The following is a 26,661-nucleotide window of genomic DNA, read 5'->3' on the forward strand; positions in this document are numbered from 1 at the left end:
TGAAGTTTCAGTCACAGTAGGTGACTCCAATAAAACATTAGGGAGCATGGTGTATAATCATGGTGGGGGAAACCGGCACAGAGATCTGTTTGGGGAAACTGTTTTTTTTATTCCGTTTTCTCCTCATCAAAAAAAAAAAAAACTAGGCTCCTTGAAAATGTCATTTCTGTCACATCCCTCTGTTGGCAGATGTGAACCTGGATAGTGGCGCAGCAGAAAACTCTTCCTGCACTGCCGATCGCAGGGGGTCTCCACAGCCTTCGACATCCACCAGTTTCCCAACTCTGAACACACACACACAAACACACACGTCTGCCTCACACTCAGCCTCTCGCTCAGACTCGCCGTCCTGCTTTTAAACACTCTTGGGCAGGGAGCAAAGGCAGAGGCTGTGATGATTATTGGATAGAGATGTTAAGAGCCACTATAGTCACTCCTCACCTTCTGCAAGCAGGTTCTGCACTCTTAACAGTTTCCATGTGCCTCGCTCCAGTTTTGTTGCTTGTAAGCGGTGTGGAATTCGATAGGTCTGCCTTTTATTTCTGCCCCCTGCTTCAGGTGTCGCTGCCAGTGGCTCCAGCTGGCATTCAAACACCTGTTGCGCCAGTGATTCAGCCGACTGGACGCCCAGTGGCGCTGGTCTGCCGGAGGCTGGGAACTGACAGGAGTCAGTCCGAACATTAGCCAGGTGTCCCTGTGCCGCCTCTCTGAGCCCAATCACCAAGTAGTCAGGCGCTGATCAAACAAGGAAAAAAAAAACAAGTTTCCACCCCAAAACACACAACTCTTTTTAATCCTCTCTTTTTTGGGAGAGATTTGTCCGACACAGACGTTAGACAAAGCACACTGACCAATGACAGGCGGAAAGGGGCTGGGCCCCCCCTCCCTCCCCAAAAGCCCCCTTTTTAAACCCCTGTGCTCAGTGCGGCTCCCAATCTTCACTTGTCACTGTGCGAAGACAGGACAAAGCTACGCTAGCAGTAGACAGAGGGCACAGAAGCACAGATTTCTTGGAAGTTTGTTTTTTTTTTCTGTTTTTGGACTCGCAAACTCCAGTTACCAAGGAAGAGAGCAGAGTGTAAACCCTGAGACAGAAGCGCCATGTGGGACTTCGAGAAGATGACCCTCCTTCTGCTTGTCATGATAACTCTGGTCACGGCCCAAGGTAGGTTCTTTCTCAGATACTGACTATAAAAGTGGCACTCATTTTCAATTTGGCTGCTGCAGAACGAGCTGTTTGCTCAGTTCGTATAAAATGTGGGACAGAATTTTCGGGGGTTTCAGCCACTAATGAGAAAGTGGTGGGCTCAATTTCCAGGTGTGGTACAGCTGGGTGGGATACTTGCTCCAATGTAATTTCCAGCTGTTAAAATGAGTACAACTGTTAGCAAGTCTGTGATGGAACCATCAGCAATGAAATATAAGTAAAGCTAAGCCTGCAAACTAAATGCATCACATTTCACCCTACATCTCCAACACAGCTGAACCACACTAGAAGACTGACCCTATCCTATTAGAAGATTCGACTAATGTGCTGAAATACAGGCTGGGAAACTATATAATAATTGTACATGTTAAATTGTCGATGTGATTTCTTTAAACACATCCTAGATTTGTCAAAACCTTTCTCTGTGAACTGAATGCGCTGTGAAATTAGGAGCCCTCTGCTTCAGCAGAACATTGAAATGCATTACGAACTGTTTGGCGATTTGGAGATGTCCGATAAAAGATGAAAATCTATAATCTACAGAAGTCCAGAAATTATTTAATCAATTCCATAAATTACACTAATGACTTGAAAACAATTGCCATTGCAGTAATGTTGTTTGGGATCCCTTTTTATTTATGAGGATTACTGGTTTTGCAGTTTCTGCTGTTACAGCTGTCAACACGATTCCACATGTAGAGTTGTGTCCAGGTGTTTATGGAAAGAAATTGTATTTGGACGATACACTCAAGAGACAGGGTTCCTGCGAGAGTCACTAAGGGTTTGAGAGTAATTTTTAGATTTAAGTGGCACACTGAACGATTCCAAAACAAAACCAGTGAAGGTTCCATAACGTGGGTGTGTTTTAAAGCAATACAGTAAGAGTTTTAAAAATAAAGCAGTCTAGGTGCAGGATGGATCTGACATTTCAGACCATTAGTTGATCCAATCCTGGAGCTAGGAAAAAATGATCTAGATAAATATTTTTATTTGACCTCTTCTGCTTTATGGCGGTTCCTCCCTTCAGCTGGTGTAATGTTAGAGGATCTACGGACATTTACAGTAATTTCTCTAATTGTGGCGTAATGAATTTCTAAGTTAAGGTTGAAGTAACCTAGGGTTGATTCTTCCTCTAAACTGTTTAACGGTCTTCCTGGGGTCAAGAGAAGATCTCAGCTGCTATGGGATAAGGTTTAGATCTCCGGCAGATCCTGTTTGGTCTGGGATCCAGACTAAAGCAGGAGTCTTTTGACCACCCGGACCCAGCAGCTGTCGGCATATTTGAATATCCTGTTCAGCATAACGTGGACTAGATCGACCAAGAAATATGTTATTCTAGCTCACCTGAGACTTTTCCTTTTACTCATCTAACTAGATGCTATGGTTAGGTGCTCTTTGTCTTCCTTCTCTTTCATAGTGAGAGAAATCAGCCTCTCTTACATGCGGAATGCCCGCTACCATTTCTTTTATTATCTGGAGCGATTTCTGCCTTCCTCGAAGTGACCTGAGCTAATTTCAACACTCTGGATTCCACTGTTGAGTCACTCCTTATTTCAGGTTTTCTACCGAAAAAGCTCCAGCTCAAATGATTTGCTTCCCTGTGTGTGTGTTCACATATATGTGAAAATACTATGGAGACTCATCGTTGATCATGCCAAACTGGTTTTATGCAATAGTCATGCTTCAGTGGAAAGAAATAAATGGCATAAAATTCTTATGAGGTCCCACAAAATTTGGAGAGTTTGTACACAACTGGTCAGAATAAGAAAATGAAGACCATAAGCTTCAGAAACACATTTTCTGTGGTTTTATAAATACCAGAAATGCTGCAGAGGACCACCTCTAGTAGGCGGGGTTGTGGGGGTCGCATGTCCTCTAGTGGGCGGGGTTGTGGAGGTCACATGACCTCTAGTAGGCGGCACTATGAAGGTCACATGACCTCTAAAAGGCAGTGCAGTAGAGGTCAGATGACCTTCTGTAAGCAGTGTGGTAGAAGGAACAGGACCTCTGATAAGCAGTGTAGGTCACATGATCTCTAGAAAGTGGTGTAGTAGAGGTCACATGACCTCTTGGACATGGCCCAACAGTCATGATGCAACCTATAGCATGGAGCTGTATAGTTTCCTTTCAGATGGTTTTGTTTCCCCCAGGGGATGAATCTGCTTTTGTTGAGATAAAACAGCACTATTTATATGGGTGCTCTCAGTCACCATTCTCTTTCACAGAGAGAGAAATCAGATCATTTCTCTTAACTCTCAGATGACTATAATGCAGCTTTTCCTTACACATGAGCTAGTGAGTGAGGCTCAGTACTGACCCCAAATGAGCAGCTCAAACAGGCTGTGAAGAGCTGCAGGTTCCTTTCTTCCTCCTGCCAGTCTGGAAATAAATCCGTCGGCACTTCGTTAAACACGACTGGTGGGACTGATGCTAGACTGAAGTAACTCATTAAGCCACTATGGCTGGAAGTATTAGCGATTATAATGATGCATAAGGAAGCACAAAAAAGACATAAAAAAACCCACAGATCTTTGCCCGTTTGTTACCACCGCTCTGAAAGAAGTTCATTCCCTTGTCAAACACTAACTCATACGGTATCCCTGCTCTCTCCCCCATTCCTTCTCACACGCATGTGAATTATGAACCAAGCAGCTCCTTCTGTTTCTTTTTACTGTGCAGCTTGGAATTAACCTCTGCTTCTCCCCCCTCTGCCCATGACTAGCTTCTCAGGCTGCAGACAGTCCCCCTTGCCTGGTATTCAGGCGATGGCGCCATCAGGAACTGTGCTTCCTGCAGCCAGGGCAGTGTGTCAGACCAGGGTTTTATACAGATGTGCTGCCCAGCCACTCTGCCCTCAACGGAGCAAAGCTATTACAGCTCTTGCAAATATTATGGCCTTAACTCTTCACCGTTTTAAAAAAAAACAGCCCCAGCCAACAGTCTTCAGCTGAACGGCACAAGATTTATGGATCTGGTTATAGGACAGAGTCACCACATCACCCTTTATACCAAATAGTGTAATTTGGGTCATTTTACATCATTTCTGACCTACCCAGAGCAAGAAGTCAAAAACTCTGCAAGGAGTTAGAAATGTGTCTCTTTGATGGGCACCAAACATAACACTCATCAACCTTACACTTAAAAAAAAAAACCTTAAACCTTATCCAGCAGACTTGCAATAAGCGTGTTTTTACAAGACACCTTACAGCAGTTTGGGAAATTGCACAAGAGGACACTTTGACACAAGCTCACCTCCTTGACCATAAGAAAAAGCAATCCATAATAGCCATCACTTTGAAAAAAATAAAAACAGGACGGAGAGCTTGAAAGCTGTGCCACTCCCACTTTCGGGGAAAGTCATACCGTTTATTTGGTTTCAAAGCAATGTGGATAATCCAGAAAGAGAAAAACCCTGCAACTAAATCGAAATTGCGTTAAATAAAAAAAAATGTATTTCTCCCAGGGTGTTTCTCGAAAAGAGTAGGGGTGTTACCCCAGTGTCCTGGCCATATTTCCCCCTGGCCTTTACCCATCATGGCCTCCTAATAATCCCCATCTCTGAACTGGCTTCATCACTCTGCTCTCCTCCCCACTGAGAGCTGGTGTGTGGGGAGCAGACTGGTGCATCATCCAGGTGGGGGTACACACTGGTGGTGGTGGAGGGGATCCCCATGACCTGTACACCACTTTGAGTGGAGTGTCCAGAGAAGTGCTGTATAAGTGTAAGCTATTATTATTATTATTATTATTATTATTATTATTATTATACTCTGATTACAAGTCAGTGGAACAGAATTAAGGAGCCGCGGCACTGAAGAATAGAATCACACCAGAGCTCTTTACAAATCAATACACATTTATAAACTAAATGTTCCATCCATTCATTTCCTGACCACCTTGTCTATGCAGTGTTGCAGGGGTGCCAGAGCCTGTGTTGTCACAGACACAGACACATGTCTCACACCTGAGACAATTTGCCCAGAACCCACTGTGCTGCCCAACAAAATATTCCTCAGTTCTAATTGTTCATCTGCATTTTAAATCCTGCCCGTGAAAATTGATCTGCACTAACATCATTCGGTTTTACCACCAAACTGTATATTAACTCATTGCACGTCTCTAATTTTATTTATGATTCACAGTGACACCCGACACCTTTCACCAATCCAGCAATACAATTCAGAGAAACCAGTGTTGATCCCAAATACTTGTTTTTTTTTGGTTATTTCTTGTAAGATCTTGAAACATTTTGGATGACCTTCAGATCGACTTGCCAGTTCTTCTGAAAAATCCCTTATTACTGCCAGTCACAGTCTGCCACAGATATTATTTTGGTGTAAATGCTACTGACCTTTTTTTATTTTTCACTAAAATTACCCAACACCAGAAAAAAAGCTTTTAAGAGATTGGATATTGCAAGATTGTTTTCCCTGTGCTCTGTGGTGCCAAAAGTGCTTCATTGTATTAGACAGGACTCTCTCAACTTGCTCCCTAAATAAATGTGTCCATCACAATGCAATCAGACAGTTTCCTGGCATGACAAAAATTGCAGACGTGTCAGAAGGCTGAGATAGTATTAATGATTTATTGCTGACCACAGTTAAATCCTATTTTAAACTCCCTTCTGTTCCTATGACAAATAATGTCCAGCATTTAGGTCTATTTCTAAACGGTCCATCCATGTAGCCTTATTCTTTGGGTGCTCGTGTATAGAGTGGTAATACAGTATATTGCTTTCACACAACAGCTATTTTCTGCTCTCCAGCATTCTCAATCCCTATGTATTTCGATAGGCCAGGATTCAGCGGGATTTTAAATCTGGCAGAAGCCCACAGCGAGAGGATTAAGCACGACGAGCCCAAATGAGGCTTATTTACAGCCGAAATGAACAAGAATGAATGGAACCACACGCCCAGAAACATGAGTTCTGATTGACGTAGCAACCAACTGTGTATTTCATTTCAGACAGCCATAGAATTTCAACTTCCATCTTTAATTGTTAAGGCTATTCAAGTCCAGATTATTTAAGAGGAACTTTCAATAATTCATTTAACAATTCATTCCAAGTCACACATTTAATACAATATAAAAATAATCTTGTTCTGGCATATTTGTCAAACCTCCCAAAGTCACCCCCTATAGTTCAGGGCTCTGTACCAGTTTGATGAATTGCTCCCATTAACATGAAGAAGGTTCTCTTCAGCTACTGTGTCAGCAGCACATACTGAACTGATAAGTGGCTGCTGATGGCACACACAGTACTAAAGTGCCTTGGCACCAGTCGTGACAACTGATTTTAATTTCTTCAGTGCTTTTCATTCCATGGGACCCCCAGAAAAGGAAATCTTTTGTAATGAAAGGATTCTTCATCCACACTATCTTCTTCTGAAGTGCAGCCTCACCTGGGAGACAGCAGACATTCTGGACCTGCAGCCCCAATGCACACTCACTGGGAATAGAGAGAAACTGGATCAGTTTAACGAACAGCGGGGAAGTTTAGGTAGGCCAGCCTGTGCAAGAGGAATTAAGACAGGCCACTGGTGTTAGTAGGGGGAACCCTACTCTTGCAGACGGTGCCCTGCGATCTATAAGGGCCTCAATCTAACACTGTGACTGAAGGACAACACTTCTTAAAGCACACTGTCCCTGGTCATCCTACTGGAGCATTGGTTTGGAAACTCTGGTCAGAGCGCCACCTACTGGTCCTCCACCCTAAAATACACTACTGCATACGCACAACCAAAGACAGGGAGCGCTTAAGAGAGAGTTCTTAGGTCCTCTCGAGCTATTACGCAATTAGGAAGCACTCAGTTACCAGCTAATTGGAGAAAGGACAGAACCCAGTCTTTTTTCAAACTGTCACCTCCGAAAGTGGAAGGGTACCCGCCGAGCCCGTTTGAAACTGTTGTAAATGGGTTGATAGCGAGACGCGGGACTAAACAACACACGTTGATATGCTGTACTTGGTGCTGCTCCACAAATTCCGGTCATTTTCAAAACACGCTGACGCACTGCTCAATGTGAAAAATACAGAAAGACGCACTCACTCGGCAAAGCGCATCTGCACAGACTGTGCGGCTCGTCTGTTCCGCCAACAGACCCAGCAGTCTGGCCAGAAGCTCTAAGTGTTTCGACAGACGACTCGCTTTTGCTGAATTCTTTTTTTTTCTCCTCTCGAATGTCGAGTCAAGTGCATTTTGTCTTTTATTCAAGCAGCCGAAGGAGAGGAAGCTGGGCCAAACATTAGCCTTAATAAATCAAGACTCCCAGCGAGCGATGTGACGTTTTCTCATCGTTTCATCGCCGGATCAGGTGAAGACATCGGAATTCAGCCGGGCAGACAGCAAATTCTGATTAAATACACGTCTCGTCACTGCCCTTGCTTGTGAGCACTATTACATCGTTGTCAACCACAGTCAATCACTTTAGGAAGTGAGAATAGACACATGCAGTAGGCGTGGCTGTTTTCGTGATGGTCACCTTAAATGTCATCAGTGACGTTTAAAAAGGCATATTATAATAATAATAAGCCTTTAAAGATGGCTTCTCAAAGCGCTTTACAGAATAACAAAACAATAATAAAAAATTAACAAGATATGCACAATGAGAGGAGACAGTAGATGCGGGGACTGGATACAGCAGGAGCAGAGGGGTGAAGAACAGAACCAGTTGAGTAAAGGCTCTTCTAAAGAGGAAGGGTTTGAGTCTGGATTTGAAGGAGTTTAGAGAAGGTGACTCTCTGATATCCTTGGGGAGAGAGTTCCCGAGCTTGGGGGAGCAGCAGGAGAAGGCCCTGTCACCCCTAGAGTGTAGACGGGCTTGGGGGACAGACAGGAGAGCAGAATTGGAAGAGCGAAGGTTGCGAGGTGGGGAGTAGGGCGATAGCAGTTCAGACAGGCTCTGAGGCGCCCAGCCTGTAGAGCCTTATAGGTGAGCATGCAAATTTTGAAGTCGACTCGGAACCTGACAGGAAGCCAGTGCAGGGACTTCAGGATAGGAGTAATGGGATCATATCGCGATAATGCGACGCGCAGCAGAAGAAAAGCTGTACCCTTTCTAAGCACTCATTGCAATTTTAGGCGTTGTGATCCTAGTTCTCTTTATCACCCTTTACGGCGTGTTCATCACACGCTTGTGGCTCCTCATTCTTTCGAAACACAGCGAATCGAACAAACAAAATGCACACCAGAAGAAGGCTTCAGAGCCGAAACGTTGTTTCTTTTTTCCACCTCTTTTCAGCATAGATTAAATTTGTACTTGTTCCTTTGCAAAGAAAACACAAATTTCTGACCCCGGCGACGGTTGTGCTTTTTTTTTTCTGCGTGCGTCTTTCTGCTGAACGGGACGAGTCGCTGATCGGGTCTTTAGCAGTGGAAAGGGGGGAGTTTGCGGCGGACAGGTGGTCCAACACATTGGGTGAACACCGGCCGGCCAGCCTAGGGAAGCAACTGCTCTTACGTTCAGATGACACGCCGAGAAAAAAAAAAACTTTGAATGTTCAAACGCAGACGTTGTCGAAAACACAGACAGCAGAAGGAGAAATTCCAGACTGCTGCTCCCTCTTCCCTTTCACAGACCATCGAGAAGTAACGCAGTATTTTTTTTTTCTGCCGCAGTACAGCTCCACCAGGGTGCTTAGGTTGGCAGCTGAAAATCACAGCGTTTCACGGTAAATTCGCGTTTCCCATCCAAGAGAACAGTCAAAATAAGAAACAGGCAACTGCTCGTCAACACACTTGCAACGCCAAGCTTTTTTTTTTTAATCAAAAACTGATTCTCAGCTACCTAAATGTTCAGACAGAACATTTAAAAAAAATGTTGCGTTAGCTGTATGTGTGCTGGCCTGGTAACGATGTATTCTAAGACATTAAAACAGTAAAATAATTTAGTTTGCCAGTGGAGGAACAAATCGCACAGGCACGAATTCTGACTATTCCGATGCTGTAAATGACAGCATTTAATTTTTACGTCTCTCTCTCTTCTCCCACAGACCCTGTTCGGAATGGCTTACGGGCCCAGAAGCCGGGAGGCAGGAAAGTTCGGCACAATTCTCTCCCGGAACCACAGACCACAGGTCTCCCCCTCTTAAACAATCCAGCAGACATCAGCTTTTCTTATACCAATACAGTGTCCCTCAGAACCGCACTGGAACGCAAAGGCAGAATTTAACAGTCAAGCGATTTCGATTTGCGATCATGAGATTAATATGGACAAATGCAATCTGTAGAATATAAATGCAACACGGGATTTATCGCTTCTTACAGATAAATACAGATGGCTTCACCGTGCAGCATGACAATAACACACAACATTCAATCAGTACAACCAAGGAAGAATAATCAGAGGAAAAACATGGAAAATCGTAGAGCGGCCAAATCCATTTTTTAATTTAAATTCAATTGAGCGTTTTACAGGCTGGACGCAAAATCTGAAGGCAGAACATCCCGAGAATAGGCAAGAGCTCACAGTGGCTGCCTCAAAGGCTTGGCAAAGCATCTCAACCGATCCCACAAAGAAATTCAGCTCAGTGAGTCACAGCTTTCATGCCGTTATTGCCTCTAAGGGGATATGCAGCCAAATACTGGCTTTTACACTTGAGTGAATGTACCTCGTAACTTCTGGTCTTATGGGGTGAAAAAAAGGTTTTATTATCAAAAATAAAGCGTATTATAATGTGCATTCATGTCAAACTCGTGATCACAAATAGAAATTGCTAGACTGTAAAAGGAAATATATTTTTTTGACTTTGCTGTCCTAATACTATTGGAGGGCACTATACAGGGTGTCAATTTGTATTAACAGATTATTTGCATTTGTTAGAGGGGAACTGCAGTCCCCATTTTCTCTGACTGGTTATTAAGTCTCGGTTACAAAATTATAATAGTTGACGGTAGAGTAAAAATCGCTCACAAAATCGTGAACGTTGTGAAAGTGCTGTATGGTCGCCATGTTGTCACCAATCACTGGTCTCGCCCAGGGCGAGAGTGCGAGAATTGTGACTTAAACTGTCCCTTCCTGCTCACTAGTCACTGTAATGACTGATGCAATGCGATGTACCAGTGAATAAGTACAGGTTGTGCAGCAGACACTTCACTGCAGAAATGTCCCAACTTGATCTGCATGCAGTGTTGACAAGTAAGTAGTATTTGTCAGCAAAACAAATGGTGCATGTTGAAGGGTGAGGGGGGAGAGAGAGAGAGAGCACGAGGGATGAGGGACAGATGTCACATGTGTTGTCAGATGTTTCTGGAGCAGCACATGAGTCCTGTGCAGCGGTTTCTAAACCTGCATGGCCTGTGATGTCACTCTTGCATGGCCAGTGATGTCACTCTTGCATGGCCAGTGATGTCACTCTTGCATGGCCTGTGATGTCATGTCTCAATGGGTGCCTGCTTGTTCGTTGTTTGGCACCTGATGAGAAAAGAGAGGGGGGAAATAGACAGCGTAGAGGCAGCCCAGAGCTGCCCATTTGATTACTGTTACGTTTCCAGCACTTTTCTTTTTCTTTCGGCGGCGACTCCTGCGAGATTTCCGCCCTCGACGATCAATCTAAGCAAGTCAAGCCGGCCGGTTTCCCTAACCTCCAACCCTCTGCAGGAGTGACCGAATGGACGTCCTGGTTCAACATCGACCACCCAGGGGGCACCGGGGACTACGAGCGCCTGGAGGCCATCCGCTTCTACTACCGCGAGCGAATGTGCGCCCGGCCCGTGGCCCTGGAGGCGCGTACCACCGACTGGGTGCCAGCGGGGGACACCGGTGAAGTGGTACATTCCAGTCTGGAGAAGGGGTTCTGGTGTGTCAACAAAGAGCAGCGGCTCGGCAGGGTCTGCTCCAACTACCACGTGCGCTTCCAGTGCCCTCAAGGTAGCTGTTTCACCACCGTGCGCCTGGTGCCGGTACGAGAACGTCAGGTCAGCTGATCGTATGGCCAGGCTAATTCCTCAAGCAGGTACCTTTGGCATTTTGACAGTGGCCGTATCGCCCTGCATCTCCCAGCTGGCAGCCCCACTGGAGCCCAGCAGGTGTGAGCCTGGCCAGTACCTGGAGGGGAGACCCCTGGGAAAGCTAAGGCTGCTGCTGGAAGAGGTGTTAGTGGGGCCAGTAGGGGGAGCTCACCCTGCAGTCTGTGTGGGTCCTATTGCCCCTGTATAGTGTTAGGGACAGTACAGTGTAAAAATGTCTCCGGCCTTCGAATGAGGTGTAAAAAGATATCCTGACACTCTGTGCCCATTAAAAATCCCAGGGTGTTTTTCAAAAAAGAGTAGGGGTGTTACCCTGGCGTCCTGCCCAACTTTCCCCCTGGCCTTTACCCATCATGGCCTCCTAATAATCCCCATCTCTGAACTGGCTTCATCACTCTGCTCTCCTCCCCACTGAGAGCTGGTGTGTGGGGAGCGGACTGGTGCATCATCCAGGTGGGGCTGCAGACTGGTGGGTGTGGAGGGGATCCCCATTACCTATACAGCGCTTTGAGTGTCCAGAAAAACGCTATATAAGTGTAAGGAATTATTAATTATGATTATGTGTTGTATATCACTGTCTAATGCTCATACCTGCTACCTCCCTCTTCTCAGCCTATCTAGATTAAAAAAACAGAATGCATCCATCCATTTTTGAACTGCTCTTTCTAATTCAGGGTCATGTTTCAGTCCCTCTCTGCCTCTCTCCGCTGTGCCCCGGACAGCACACCCGTCCACTGCAGTTCACCCACAGCACTAAAACACACATACTCACAGCAGGGCCGGTTTTCCCAGAAGTCATTTTACCTAAAAGCATGTCTTTGGACTGTGGGAGGAAACCGGAGCACCCCAGAGGAAACCCACATGAACGTGGGGAGAACATGCAAACTCCACGCAGACAGCACCCCAGTTCTGGACTTGAACCCGTGGCGCCAGGGCTGCGAGGCAGCAAAGCTAACAACTGCTCTATTGAGCTGCCCTGGCCTAACGCAACCTCTCAGGAAGTGTTATACTGTCAACAGCACGGTGCAGACCGCTGCAGACATGATCTAACAATGGCGACCAGTGTCACAAACCTGAGCAGATGACACCACTTCCTTGTACAGGAACATCAAGACTATACAGAATGTACAGATGGGAATGATCCATCCGTTTTCTAACCTCTTCTTCCAATCCAGACAGCCACATAGCACCCCAGGTCTGGAATCGAACCCGGGGCTGGTGCTCCCCACTGCGCCACCATGCTGCCCACAAAATGCTTTGAGTCCCTGAATTTCCCAAGAGCGCAGGTGACTAACAGCCCCCTAAACGAGCGGCCGTGCCTGTCCCCCGCAGGGCAGACCTACTGGGCGGAGTGGTCGGCGTGGGGCTCCTGCTCGGCCCAGGCCTGCGACGACGTGGGGATCCAGGTGCGCCGGCGGAGCTGCCAGAGCGCCCAGCCGCTGCCCCCGCTGCAGGTGCCCGTCTGCCAGGGCAAGGCCACCGAGAGGAAGGAGTGCGCCACGCCCCCCTGCCCAGGTGACTGACAGCACGCGGGATTGGGCCGGCCGGGTCTTCAGGTTTATACCCCCACTGTTACATCATTTCCTACTGGTTCCCAATGTGCCCTTCCTGGTTTCTTTTACACCTCCATTATTACATCATTTCCTACTGGTTCGGAATGTGCACTTCCTGGTTTTCCTTTACACCTCCATTATGACATCATTTCCTACTGGTTCGGAATGTGCACTTCCTGGTTTTCCTTTACACCTCCATTATGACATCATTTCCTACTGGTTCGGAATGTGCACTTCCTGGTTTTCCTTTACACCTCCATTCTTACATCATTTCCTACTGGTTCGGAATGTGCGCTTCCTGGTTTTCCTTTACACCTCCATTATTACATCATTTCCTATTGGTCTGGAATTGTTTTCCACTGGAGGGCCAACGGGTCATTATCCTTGAATAGTGGATAGGATACAGGACTTGTAACTGGAAGATTGCAGGTCCAAATTCTGGGTGAGCCAGGTGCTTCATTTGGACTGCTCCAGTAAAACACCCAGGTATATACATGGGTGAAAAAGGACTCTACTGGGAATGAAAGTTTCAGCCATGTTATTCTTAATTGTGAGCCAGGACTTAGTGAGACAAATCTTTGCATTACTTCCTGTGCTGGATTGCCTTGACAATGAGACCTGATCATAAGGGGACTTCAGGGTAAGCAAGAAAAGGAAAGCCCCAACACGACAGACCTCCAGCGCTTTTACATGACTGGCCATACAGTGAGACCTCTCACCATAAACTCTACAGCAGGACCGTCCACAACACCAGCGCCAAACGAATCAAATCCAAAATGTGGTGCAAAGTGTTGCTTAACTATTTAGAGGCAGAGACCGTGATATGGAACAAGGCAGTTTTAAAAGGAAGTCCTCCTTTAAGGGTACATCCTAAGAGATAACACTCCTTTAAAGAAAAAAAAATCAATTTTGCAAAAATATACCAAGGGCAAAAAACTGCACCGAGAGGGAAAGAGCAGCCACTCATGTGCACCGGCAAACAACAGACATGTGAAAGCCTGTCAGACTGACAGTTTGCTTTAAGCACAGGACCAGCTGGGCCATTGACTCTTCATCGTGATATGTGGCCCAGGTTCCATTAGTTGCGATATCAAACGCGTCTTTCACGTCTCTCTCACTAACGAGGGCTCTGATCAGGAGCTGTCGTTACCCCCTCCCTCCCGTTCACCCGGGACACGAGGAGGAGTCAGCAGACTCCTTTACCCAGGCGCTCGTCAGCAGCCCAGTCATGCTGCTTAAAAGCCTCATCAGCACTCATTAATCAAGGCTTCATCAGTGCATGGAGACACCATACAAAGACCCTCATTTCCTCCAGCAGCTTTTTGTTCTGAATGAGCTGCATCCTTTATGTGGCGTTAATTGGGTGGCAGATTGGAAGAAAATGAGAGATCTAATCACGTTAGCTGCTTAGCAGTGACAGCTTTAATTAAGAGAAGCGCTGTACTTGTCGCTGCTGTGGATGATGCTAGCTGGCTCTTTCTTTTTATCTAGAAGTCAGGTGGAGCCTCTGGGGGCCCTGGGCTGCCTGTACAGTAACCTGTGGCCGGGGTCAGAGGGTCAGGAGGAGGACCTGCTTGAATCCCACCGACAGGCAGCAGTGTGTGGGACGTCCCGTTGAAAACCAGAAATGTGGCAAAGGGCCCTGTCCAGGTATCGAACTTTTTGTTTGCACTGTGAGAATTGCCAACAACCATATCACCCTGCAACTCGCAAGTGACGACCTACTGAGGCTCAGCAGGTGGTCAGTACCTGGATGGGAGACTCCTTGGGAAACCTAAGGCTGCTGCTGGAAGAGGTGTTAGTGGGACAAGGAGGGGGCGCTCACCCTGCAGTCTGTGTGGGTCCCTTTGCCCCAGTATAGTAATGGGGACACCATACTGTCAACTGTATAGTGGTCTCGGATGAGATATAAAACCGAGGTCCTGACTCTCTGTGTTCATTAAAAATCTCAGGGCATTTCTCAAAAAGGGTAGGGGTGTTACCCCAGTGTCCTGGCCAAGTTTCCCCCTGGCCTTTACCAATCATGGCCTCCTAATAAGGCTCAGGCTGTGGCTCAGGATCTGCGCCTGTGGCTGGAAGGTTGCCGGTTCGAATCCTATGGCTGGCAGAGGAATCCTACTCCGTTGGGCCCCTGAGAAAGGCCCTTAACCCCAGCTGCTCCAGTATAAATGGCTGACCCTGTGCTCTAACCCCAAGCTTGGAGGGTATATAACTGTAAAGAGTTATTAATGATTGATTAATGGATCAATAACCAAAGAAGAGGTGCTACCGTGGGTAGGGGTGGGGGAGAATGTGAAACAGCGCAGAGACCGTCTCCTTGTGTTCCAGCGTGCCAGCGCTCATGCCCCGAGGGGGGTCCCAGCGAGGACTGCGCCCGCTGCGCCTGCGAGGACCACCTGCTGCGGGGGCGGGTGCACACGCTCACGGGGGTCCCGGTCGCGGGGGCGCGGGTCTTCCTGGCCAACCGGACCAGAGCGGTCAGGGCCAGAACGGACGCCAGGGGGGCCTTCAAGATCTCGGGGGTCTGCTCCACCGCCCAGACCACCGTCACCATCAGGAGGGAGGGGTTTGCCCCTGTGACCCTCCCGGCACTCAGCAACGGCACCGGAGCGTCCTGGGTGGACGCCGTCCTGCAGATGGCTGGTGAGTCTTGCAGAAAAAACGCTCCTGGACGGAACTAGCACTGGGCGGCGGGAGGGCATTGCAGCCGATTCCTAGGCAGCCCTTAAGACAGGGAACCTGGTGACCCACACGCCTGCTGGTTTGCATTCCAGCCCTCCTCCATCAGATAACCGAAGCCTCGCTGGATCTCAGGAGCGGCTCCGATGGAATGTTTGCGTTTTGCTTCGAGTCACAAGTTCTGGATTTTCCTCTCCCAAAATACACCGGTAACAGCTCCAACGTGACGAAGAGCCGGGACCAAACAGCTCAGATCTTTTTCTTCTCAAGTCAATGAGGGGGTCGATTGTGGAAGCGAGGGCTCGGCTGGAACAGAACCCAGCAGGTGTGTGGGGCACCAGGACCGGGTTTGGGAACCACTGCTGGATGGAATTCTTGGATAAACTACCGTGGTAGTGTGCAATGAGCTGGCCCAGATGGACTGACTCCTCTCACTCACACTTTACGGGCCCAGGTAGGGTCATAGCGTGTACCACCTCACGGGCACCATTTTGTGCGCCAAAAAACGCAATAGCGCCCGACCTCACGGGCACAACTTTGCAGCCACTCCCTCCCTCACCGCTGCGGGACGAGGGGATCGCAGCTGAAAACACAGCGCTGGAAGACGTAACGCGCGCAGGAAGTGGAAATGGGATCCGGGGGCTGGAAAACTGAGCCCTGTGTTTTTCACTCTGCCTGCGAAAGGCTTGGGAGGGGGGGGGAGAAAAAGAGAGAAAACTTCCCGCTACACTTCAGCTGGCCCAGTTTATAAGCCGCAGTCCAATAACAATAAAACCAGCCAGTGACCCACGCTGCCTTCCTCCTCAAGAGGCGCCCGGTTCCTGCCAGATCTGATGATGGAGTGTGGGAAATAGTGAACATGATGAATGGCTGGTGCCGTTTTCTGTCTTTTCTTTCCCCCCCCACCACGCCCGTCCTGCGCAGAGAAGCCGTACGTTGTCAAGCACCCAGAGGACAAGGTGCGATACGAGGGGCAGCGAGTGACCTTCTGCTGCAAAGCCGCGGGCACACCCACGCCGGAAAAATACCACTGGTGAGGCTGCACCACTCCGCCACCCAACGTTCACTTCTTCTCTGCACTAGGGCACCAGCATGCCGAGGTTTTAAAGGGGAGGTGCGGCCCCCATTTCTCAGACCGCTTGTGACATGGGGGTAGCAAAATAAACTGATTGACGTTCTAGAAAAAAAAATTACAGATGGCAAATTAATGATTTAATTAATCAATTAATCAAATTGATTACAGATGGCATGAAATCTTGAACGTTGTTAAGGTACTGCGAGGCACCATGCTGTCGCCATGCTGACCATGCTGCTGGTCTCACCACCGGCCAAGAGCGCGAGTTCCCCACAAACTGTGACATGAGACTGCCCTTCCCGCTCACTAGTCCCCGTAATGAGGGATGTACTGTGATGTACAATCACAGCCAAACCATCTCAAAATCGAAAGCGGTATTTCTACTGGATTAAACGCAGGACTCATGGGAATTTACGCTGGTCGAAACCGCTGCACGTTTCCTCTCCAGGTACCACAATGGGACCCTCCTGGACCGCCGGGTGTACAAGTATGAAGAAGATCTGATCCTCAGGGACCTGAAACCCTGGCAGGCAGGACGATATCAGTGCAAAGCCAGCAATCAGATGGGTGCAATTAAGTCCTCCCCAGCCCACCTCACCGTCCTGGGTAAGCAGTCTTGCACACGGAAGAGCTAGCAGGCTTTACAGGAATGGGTAAGACTCAATAAATGAATAAATCGAAGCAGAACTTTTGGATCTTTGCAGAAAAGCAATTGTAAACGATCCATTCACTCCTTTTGTAAAACAGAAGTGTATTTTAAGCCATTTTCCTTTCAATGTCCATATACTGTACATTTGCTTACAATAATAAATCGGTGATTGAAAGGCAGAAATAAATTACCCCTCAAAGCCTTGGCACACTGGATTATTCTGATCTGTGGCCACTCCTGAAAGCAGAATGTTTTTATTTCCCTGATATTTGATTCAAGCCCCAAATTGTCCCTTCTTCTGTAGATCTAAGAGAATCATCCTGACGTGATTGGGTTGATTGAAACGCACTCGAGATCCAGAAGCAAGAGTATGATTTCCCCCAGCAGTTTAAAAACTATCGCATTGCCCTGAAACCCCAAACACCTCTTCTGCTGTGACCATGTTTGTTGAATCAACATCCACATTTGCCAATAAATTCTGACTTTTTTAGGTCAAGTCAGACAGCTATGCATTCCTACGTCTGTGAGGAGATAGATACCCGTTCTGCAAATTCCCCTGATGCTTGTTAACCAAGATACAGAGTGACTTCAGGGTTCTGCCGTATAGCTGTGCTAAAGCAAACATTATTAGATTTCAGGCTTATTATCCTGTAATATATTATATCCCATCTATTTATATCCCAACTTTGGTTTGCATTTACACTGGTGAACACCACACATTCTGACTGGTCCTTACACACTAGCAGAAGAGTTACGGCAGTACACAATATACAGTACATGAACGACCAAAGTTTTCTTTAAAAAAGGAGTCATTTTCTCAATGGCTGTAAATTGCGCCGAATATCTCTCAGGGCCAGGTTGCCCACATCTTCAGTCAGCTATAATCCATTTATTTTGGAACATAAGGGACTTAAAAGAGATTATTGGGACGTAAATTGAACCCAAGTGGATGGAGGCATTTGAAACAGGGTGGACGTATGAGGCACTTTGCCCTCAATCAATTACATTTCAACAGAACAATAAGCCTCTCTTTCTGATCTCCAGCTGTGTATGTTTAGCAATCAGATCTCAGAACTCAGCAGGAAAGACATTCTAGTCAGCAGTGCGATCGTGTGCTTCTTAGTGAATATAAACTAATGCTGGCTGGTGTGGATAAGTGTGGATATCGTTATCAGAAAAATGCAAATACATACGACAGACTATGAAAACCATTGACAGAAGGGTGGAAGGATGCATTTTACGCTGAATGCAATCACTCCCCAAGGAAATGAAATGTGCTGAACAAGTCTTTCCGAGGCCGATGCTATTGTTTTCCGTGTTTTTCCTGCAGGAAAAGGAAAGCCCTCCTGTGTGTCCAAACCCGAGCACCACCTGATCAAGCTGCCAGTGGACTGCGTGCAAGCGGGCGCCGACTCGCAGTTCTACAACGCCGGGCGCTGCCCCCACAGCAAGTGCGCGGGCTCCCTCGACTTCGACCTCCGCTGCACAGACGCCTCGGACTACTGCTGCGGGGTGAAGCGCATGGAGACGCGGGAGATCGACTGCGGGGGATACACCCTCCCCATCCGGGCCGTGGTCGAGTGCGGCTGCCGGAAGTGCGTCAAGCCCAGGGTGCTGATCCGCGGCCGCGTAGTGGCGGCCGACACCGGGGAGCCCCTCCGGTTCGGGCACATCTACATCGGGAAGGACAAAGTGGGCGTCACGGGGTACCAGGGCAGCTTCACCATTCAAGTCCCGCCAGACACGGAGAGGTTGGTGGTGAGCTTTGTGGACAGGCTGCAGAGGTTCGTAGACACCGTCAAGGTGTTAGTCTTTGACAAGAAGGGAGGGGCGGTCTACCACGATGTGAAAGTGATGCGGAAGCAGAAACCGATAGACATCAGCTCGGCAGAAACCAACACCATTTATCTTGGGGAGATGGAAGGGGAGGACCCCATTGGGCAGATCGTGATACCACCAAACTCCTTCCACAAAAGCAACGGGGAGCTCTACGAAGGGACTGTCAAGGCGTCTGTGACCTTCCTTGATCCCAGGAACATCACCACAGCTTCTGCGGCACCAGGGGACCTCAACTTTGTCAACGAGGAAGGAGACTTGTTCCCTCTGAGGACCTACGGGATGTTTTCGGTGGATTTCCGAGACCAAACCAACCAGGAGGCCCTCGGGGCCGGGAAAGTGCAGGTGTACCTGGACACGGAGCACGTGAAAATGCCGGAGCACATCCCCAAGATGAAGCTGTGGTCCCTCAACCCCGACACCGGAATCTGGGAGGAAGAGAGCGACTTCCACGTGTCCCGGGCTGCCAGCCAGGGCAACGGCCGGACCAAGCGGGAGGAACGCACGTTCCTGATCGGAAATATGGAGATCCGGGAGCGTCGGCTTTTCAACTTGGATGTGCCAGAGAGCCGGCGTTGCTACGTCAAGGTGCGGGCCTACATGAGTGACAAGTTCCTGCACAATGAGCAGCTGGAAGGAGTGGTCATCAGTCTGATCAATCTGGAGCCTCGGCCAGGGTACTCCTCCAACCCTCGAGCGTGGGGCCGCTTTGACAGCGTGATAACTGGCTCCAATGGCGCCTGTTTGCCAGCCTTCTGCGATGCCCTGAGGCCAGATGCTTACACAGCTTACGTCACCGCCACTATGGGCGGGGAAGAGCTGGAAGCAGCTGCCTCCAGTCCCAAAATGAACCCAAATATTATCGGAGTGTCTCAGCCCTACCTGGACAAACTGGGCTATCGCAGAACCGATCACGAGGACCATGCACTGAAGAAAACGGCTTTCAAAATCAACCTGGCCAAGCCCAATCCCAATAACCTAGAGGAGACCAATGGGCCCATATATCCCTACCAGGGCCGCATAGACTGCGAAAACGCCCCCTTTGACGCCAATCATTTCCGCTTCTTCCGCGTGGAAAAGGACATGTACGAGTACGACGTCATCCCTTTCCAGGAGGGTGACCTGACGTCCTGGACTGGCGACTACCTCTCCTGGTGGCCCAACCCGCAGGAGTTCCGAGCCTGTTACATCAAGGTCAAGATCAACGGGCCCGTCGAGGTCATGGTGAGGTCAAGGAACCTGGGGGGGACTCACCCCCGGACGAAGGGGAAGCTCTACGGCATCAGGGACATCCGCAGCGCGCGGGACATGCGCGTGGCCAACAGCTCCGCTGCCTGCCTGGAGTTCAAGTGCAGCGGCATGCTCTTCGACCAAGACAGGGTAGACCGCTCCCTCATCGCGGTCATCCCCCAGGGCAACTGCAGGCGCACGGGCATCAACAGCCTCCTGCAGGAGTACCTCGTCAAGCACCCGCCCCTACCACAGAACAACGAGTCCCACATTTTCAACATGCTGGCGCCCGTCGACCCCCTAGGGCACAACTACGGCATCTACACGGTCACGGACCAGAACCCCCGAGTGGCCAAGGAAATCGCCATCGGCCGCTGTTTCGACGGCACCTCGGACGGATTCTCCAGGGAAATGAAGTCGAACTCCGGGGTGGCCCTGACGTTCAGTTGCCCGGAGAGACCCGTTAGCCGGGAGAGCCTTTTCCAGAGGCTTCAGACCAATCCGGCCCAAACTCTAGCCCAGATGGCCCAAGACATGAGGGAATCGAGAAGACAGCAGGCCGGCCAGGACTCCCCCCAGGTGGTGGCGTACCCCTCGGCCCAGAGGAGGGGAGACACGGGCAGCCAGAGTCGCACGTCTGTGAGGGTGGCAGGCCCAAGAAGGACCCCAACTCGAGCGAATCCCAGGAAGTAGGAAAAGGTCGGTTCAACCTTTAAATATCGGCATCAGATCTGTGTGTCAAGATCCCGTTAGATGGCAAGTTCATGTCGGAAGATTGGCTTTTGGACAGGATTTACAGGGTCCTTATTTAATCAAAACTGGCTATGTTTAGATCCTTACCAGCCGTGGTAATTAAAACTCATCTTTGCAGGGCAGGTACCCATAGTGTTTATGGAGAACTGGACAAGGGGTAAAAAGAAGTGAAATGATCTCAAGAACGAAGCAATGTCCTGTGTTGTACTAAAAGCCACGGTGAAACGATCTGTTTCAATGTTCATGCTGATGCTCCTTCCTTACACTGTCCTTCCTCTCTCGGTGCAGGTCTAGGGGTCCCTCCGTTGACGTCATTGCAGCACACAAGCAGAAGTGAAGACTTTAGGGCTGAGTAAAGTTGGCAATGAGAGAATATGTAGCCAGTGGGGAAACAAAACCATAGGGCTGTCTCTCAGTTGGAACATAACTCCTCTTTCCTGGCTTCTACCACGTGTGCATCTCCCAGAATTTTTTTTTTTTTAAATGCAACCCCTTTAATGACACACTTTGCCAAATCTTGAATTATTTGCACAAGACTGTTGGGGGGGAACCTTCAGGGGCTCATAATGACTCACATAAATTGTACAGGTCAGTTCATACGCAACCGTTTCCTCCAGCTTGGCCAAATTAAATTGAAATTACATATATAATGTACATATTTTCCCCTTTGCAAGGACTCAGAAACATATGAGCATTTCTGTATCTTAATGGGAAAAAAATCCATTTCCAACATGAAATATGGAGGCTGACAAAGCCAGATAGAAACTCCATGTAAGCTCTTGAATTGTTTCTTAAGTCATTGTAGATAATACAAAACTAGATGAGCTCTGTTCTTACTACTAGCGAGCTATTTCAGGAGGCTAGGAAAGAAATGTTCCACTGAAATCCCAAAAGGGAGAAAAAGAGTTTTAATTTGCCAAAAAAACATCACCCTGCCTTTGGAGATCCATAATGACCTTGGCACTAAAGGCTAGGAACACAAGCCGCTGGTGGTATGCCTCCTGATGTGCTAGCAGCAGTCCCGATTCTGCACCGGCTCGGAGAATGACAAATTAAACAGGACACAGTATGGCGCAAGGAACTGTCGGCATCCATGCAACTAGGCCAGAGAGACACCAACATTTTCTCTTTTCTTTTGAATAGCTGGCCAACTATAGACCTGGCCAGCCTGCGCTGTAACCTGACTGCAATGCGGACCGAGGGGTCCAGCCAAGACAAGCATCCCTTAACAAAACGGATCTCACCAGCTGCAGACTAAACAGTCGCTGTTTGAAAAAGATCTGGGAGCTGAAGTTGAGCGGAGAGCCCAGGTCTTCCACAACCCCCAGCTCCTGATTCTTTACCCTGCATCGCCACGATGTCAATGCTCTCCTGCCCTGTTTTATTCACTGACAGTGGATTCTCGGCGCAAGTAAATGTAATAATAATTGCTTACACTTATATAGCACTTTTCTGGACCCTCCACTCAGAGGCTTTACAGGTAGTGGGGATCCCCTCCACCACCACCAGTGTGCAGCCCCACCTGGATGATGCACCAGTCACTCCCCACCCACCAGCTCTCCATGGGGAGGAGAACAGAGTGATCAAGCCAGTGCAGAGATGGGGATTATTAGGAGGCCATGATTGGTAAAGGCCAGGGGGAAATTTGGCCAGGACACTGGGGTTACACCCCTACTCTTTTCGAGAAATGCCCTGGGATTTTTAATGACCACAGAGAGTCAGGACCTCGGTTTTACGTCTCATCCGAAAGGACGGCGCCTTTTACAGTACAGTGTCCCCGTCACTATACTGGGGCATTAGGACACACATGGACCTAATGCCCCTAATGCAGGGTGAGCAACCCTTACTGGCCCCACTAACACCTCTTCCAGCAGCAACCTTAGTTTTTCCCAGGAGTCTCCCATCTAGGTACTGGCCAGGCTCACACTGCTGGGCTCCAGTGGGGCTGCCAGTTGTAAGTTGCAGAGTGATATGGCTGCTGGTTGTAATTCGTACAAATGTACGTTAAAGTGATTCAGCCAGACCACAGTAACGCCCCACTGACTGGGTTTCATTTTGCTTGGCGCTGAGTGTGGCACTTCTGTATCTGAAAGTGCAATCATAACGCTCAGAAGTTTACCTGAAGGCTCTTGCAGCGTTCCTGCTAAAGGATAAGAAAAAGAACACTAAGCTTCCAAACTCAAAGCACGTGACAGTTGTCCCGTCTGCACCTTGAGACGATGAACCATGAAAGGCGCTATATGAAATGCCACAACAGAAAGGGAAAAGTACGAATGCCGATGAAGCATGTACAAAGTACTGGTCTTCCCTCTCAAAGTTGCATTAGTGATACACTTCATACAAAATGACTCTCGTTATTTTTTAACTTGCTGCTGGTGCCTTTTGACCCAAGTTTAGCAGAAATTGTTTCGGAAGTGCAATCAGCATGCTGTGCCAAACTGATCTGAGCTCTGAGTCCCCAGACCGCCAGCCACATCACTTCTGATGAGAAATCTGCTCTAGTATCCTTGCATGAACAGACTCGCAATTATTACCAGAAGCCCACGTCAACGGCCTTAATATACACAGAATAATGATTAACAGAAGACAAGGGTTCTCGGAACTAATTCAGTTTCCACTACCTTTTAAGAACTTCATCCTAATGGGCCCCAAGTCTCAAATCTAATTCTAAAATGGAGTATAATAACCTTTTAGATACAGGCAAAATTAATCGGCTTAATTATTTCAAGCTAAGCACCAGGACTTCCACTATGCCATGACAGACGTAAGCTCCAACATCTTTGTATTGTTGTGCTGCGACTGCCTTTTGAAGCCCGTGACTATTAAGGCACTGAAGAACTCAAGACGGCAGAGGAGTCAAAACCCAGCCGACCACAACACAGAGCAGGAATGAGGAGACCTCCCAGATAATTACCGCTGTGCTCTCTAGGGACGAGCTTGGGTGGGCTCTAAATTAGATTGTGAGGACTGGTGGGGCACAGGGCCTACTTTGCTACAAAATTATACATATAGAATCATATTCTCCACTTTGTTCTGCAGCTGGATATTAAATTAGATTAGGGAGACATAGAGAAGTTGCCCAAAAGCCCTGTGGATGTGTACTGATATATGTACACAATATATAACAATATACTTAAAGAGAATAAAGAAAACACAACATTTCGGCCGTGGAGACACCCGAAGAAGGCTTCATGGCCAAAACCTTGCAACTTTTCTTCTCTTTCCAGCACAGAATAAACCTATATCCTCTTTGTCATATAGCGATTTCATCCAATCATCCACTTTGTTTAACATAAAATAAGGACAGCATTTCTGAGAAGGAAAAATAAGAAATAAGTTACTGGAGAAAAGAGGAATTTCACGCACACACCTACCCATCCCGATGCAGGGAAAGAGTTTAAAGAGAGCCTGTCGTTTGTCTTTTATCTGATTGGTTTTAATCTGCAGCTTCAGTGATCCCAGGAGCAGCCTCAGGCTGGGCGACACTGTTTGAAACAACACTCGAGTTCGCCTAGTCATTAAGCTCAACCAGATGACTATCATGCTGCTCCTTTGTTTAATCTTCGTAAGTATGATTGAGCTGCATGCCGAGTAATAACCATAATTGGGGAGCACAGCTTCTGCAGTGTGGGAAACTGCATGTGCGTAATAGCTACCACATGGACGGATTTTGATTCCGGTTAAAGTCCACTCTGGCCTTGAGGTGTGAAATGACAAACACCAAAATCTTGGAAGATTTTTCGAAAAGAGCACAAAAAAAAAAAAGACAGGCACATCCAAGGAGATATAGTATTCATCATGTAGGTAAGGGGGTTGAAAATGATTTTGACTTTATGAAAACCAAACATTTTACTGTTGCATCTAATTCATCTTTGCTTTAATATGCAATATTCTAGTTACATCTTGGAAGGGTTTAACCTTAGGGAACATACAGTATGTACTTTTTATAGGAAGTGGTGCTGAAAAGTAGACGTGCAGTGTTCAGGGCAGTCTGCAGAGCTTTAAAGAGAGAAAAACGACTGCCAACATTACAGAACACATGGCGTGAGAAAGCATTCAGAGTTGATAGCATTAAGAGACATCCAAATACTTTTCCTCTGGTTTTGTAATGTTGTTCCTTTGTTGGAAAAAAAAACTAGTGCACTTTCTGGTGCCCTGTAGAACATCAGTTTAATCAATTAGAGATAATACTGGAAGTTTCAGAATTCCTTTACAGGGAATGAAAAATATTTCTATTGAACACATTCTTTGATGCTGAGATGATTGTGAAGGCAGGGGGAAGTTTTTGCTTTTTTTCATTTCGTTTTGACATTTGTCTTCTCTGCTGCTGCATGGCAGAACATACCGATTGTGAACATGCCGCCTGTCTGAGGTCTGACGCAGCTGTCACAGTCACGAAGATCACCTTCTATGAGTGCCTCTGCATTTTGGAAATATTGGGAATAACCATGAAAATCCTAAACACTTCGAGGTTCTGTAAAAAACATTTTGCAATGTGTAGTGCATGACTTTTTTTAAAAAAAAACAATGCCTTCTCATTATGATGTTTCTGGCATTTTAAGTGTGCATTATGTTATCATGGATGATCTTGTAAATAAAGCCATGTTGTATACTTTTGAAGAATGCCTCCATTCCAAAGCTTGTTTTGAGATGCATCCAGGAACCATAACAGAAACAGTGAACAGAACACAGAGGAGGGCGTAGGTGCTACCGATGAGCTCAGTGAATGCAGGCTCGTTTTTTCTGGACCACAGGCTGAGCCCTGTTTGTCATCTGTAATTAGCAAGGCCCCAACTTTACAAGTGTTCTGACACAATCGGCCGAGCTCTCTAGGGGGCTGGGCTGTCATGGGTTACTAGTCACCTGTCGGGCTGTTGCATCACCGACCCTCCAGTTGATGCAAAATTGTTCTGCAGGCACTGTGGGATTCGTAGAGTGACAAAGGGCTATGAGCCTCAGCAGCACACCTTCCAGAGGAAAGTGCAGAGTCATCACTCAAGCTGACAAACATTTCAAACGAGACTGGCATACAGACAGACAATAACTGGCGAATGACCTGACCTGACTTGACCTTCCCCAGAAACTGGTGCCACCTTTTGATTTAGCTGCTGAAAACCTTCAGTAAAGCAACAGAAAAGGGAACTGAAGTCTTTAAAAAATGTCTTTATTAGAGAATCAACAGTCTACACCACAAATGGGAGGTATTTCATTGCACCGTTGTAAAACTAAAAAGATGAAATTATTCTATCAAGACAGCAATGTCTAACTATATAATCGACATGTAAAAGAAAGATCTGGGCTGTGCAGCATGCCCAAGACGAACATCAGTGACGATAACGTCACAGAAAGCCCACATCTCAGAAATCCATACAAACACCAATATCATTCTCGTGTGCGAACTGGCCATTTTGAAATTCAAACAGCAGCACAAGCTTTGCAGTGCTTGTCTTGTGGGCAGGTTAAACACGAGGTCAGGCGCTGCTGAAAATTCCCGTCCTCCTGCAGCTCAACAGCCGGACTCGAGCAACACTATCCCATCAATAATCTACATTCTAGAACAGGCTCCAGGCGCTAAAAAACAAATCACGCTCGTTTCAACCTACCCAGCCAGCAAATCACATTTGAAAAAACGATTCCGGCGCACAGTGACTGCGCTCCTCAAAGGGATCTAAAAATGACTCGCCATTTAGTGACTCATGAGACCTGTGCTAAAA

The 26,661-nt window shown here is 47.6% G+C and overlaps 2 protein-coding genes across 6 annotated transcripts in view; one reads left to right on the forward strand and one right to left on the reverse strand.

Moving 5' to 3' along the window:
- LOC148639209 (Rieske domain-containing protein) overlaps window positions 1-26,661 on the reverse strand; it is a 55,931-nt gene that overhangs the window by 23,158 nt on the left and 6,112 nt on the right. The window contains exons 4-5 of one of the 4 annotated variants that reach the window (XM_088622519.1): window positions 7,255-10,618; window positions 442-6,656 (exon numbers count right to left, since the gene is read on the reverse strand). The exons of the other annotated variants lie outside the window; for them this stretch is intronic. The gene's annotated coding sequence lies outside the window, so the exon portion shown is untranslated. The remainder of the gene's footprint in view (window positions 1-441; window positions 6,657-7,254; window positions 10,619-26,661) is intronic. 4 annotated transcript variants of the gene reach the window in all.
- cilp2 (cartilage intermediate layer protein 2) lies at window positions 1,025-25,570 on the forward strand. 2 transcript variants are annotated; one of them, XM_088622499.1, is made up of 10 exons: window positions 1,025-1,165; window positions 9,198-9,281; window positions 10,805-11,074; window positions 12,505-12,687; window positions 14,217-14,375; window positions 15,054-15,368; window positions 16,329-16,437; window positions 16,928-17,085; window positions 18,459-20,893; window positions 21,236-25,570. In XM_088622499.1, the coding sequence occupies exons 1-9, from the start codon at window positions 1,102-1,104 to the stop codon at window positions 20,885-20,887; spliced, it is 3,771 nt and encodes a 1,256-aa protein (XP_088478625.1). In that variant the 5' UTR covers window positions 1,025-1,101; the 3' UTR covers window positions 20,888-20,893; window positions 21,236-25,570. The 2 variants fall into 2 exon arrangements, with proteins under 2 accessions (XP_088478625.1, XP_088478626.1); XM_088622500.1 differs by lacking the exons at window positions 1,025-1,165; window positions 9,198-9,281 and having other exon boundaries at window positions 10,985-11,074; window positions 12,348-12,687.

This window comes from Lepisosteus platostomus, chromosome 27, assembly GCF_059453375.1.
Source record: "Lepisosteus platostomus isolate fLepPlt1 chromosome 27, fLepPlt1.hap1, whole genome shotgun sequence".
Classification (NCBI taxonomy): Eukaryota; Metazoa; Chordata; class Actinopteri; order Semionotiformes; family Lepisosteidae; genus Lepisosteus; species Lepisosteus platostomus.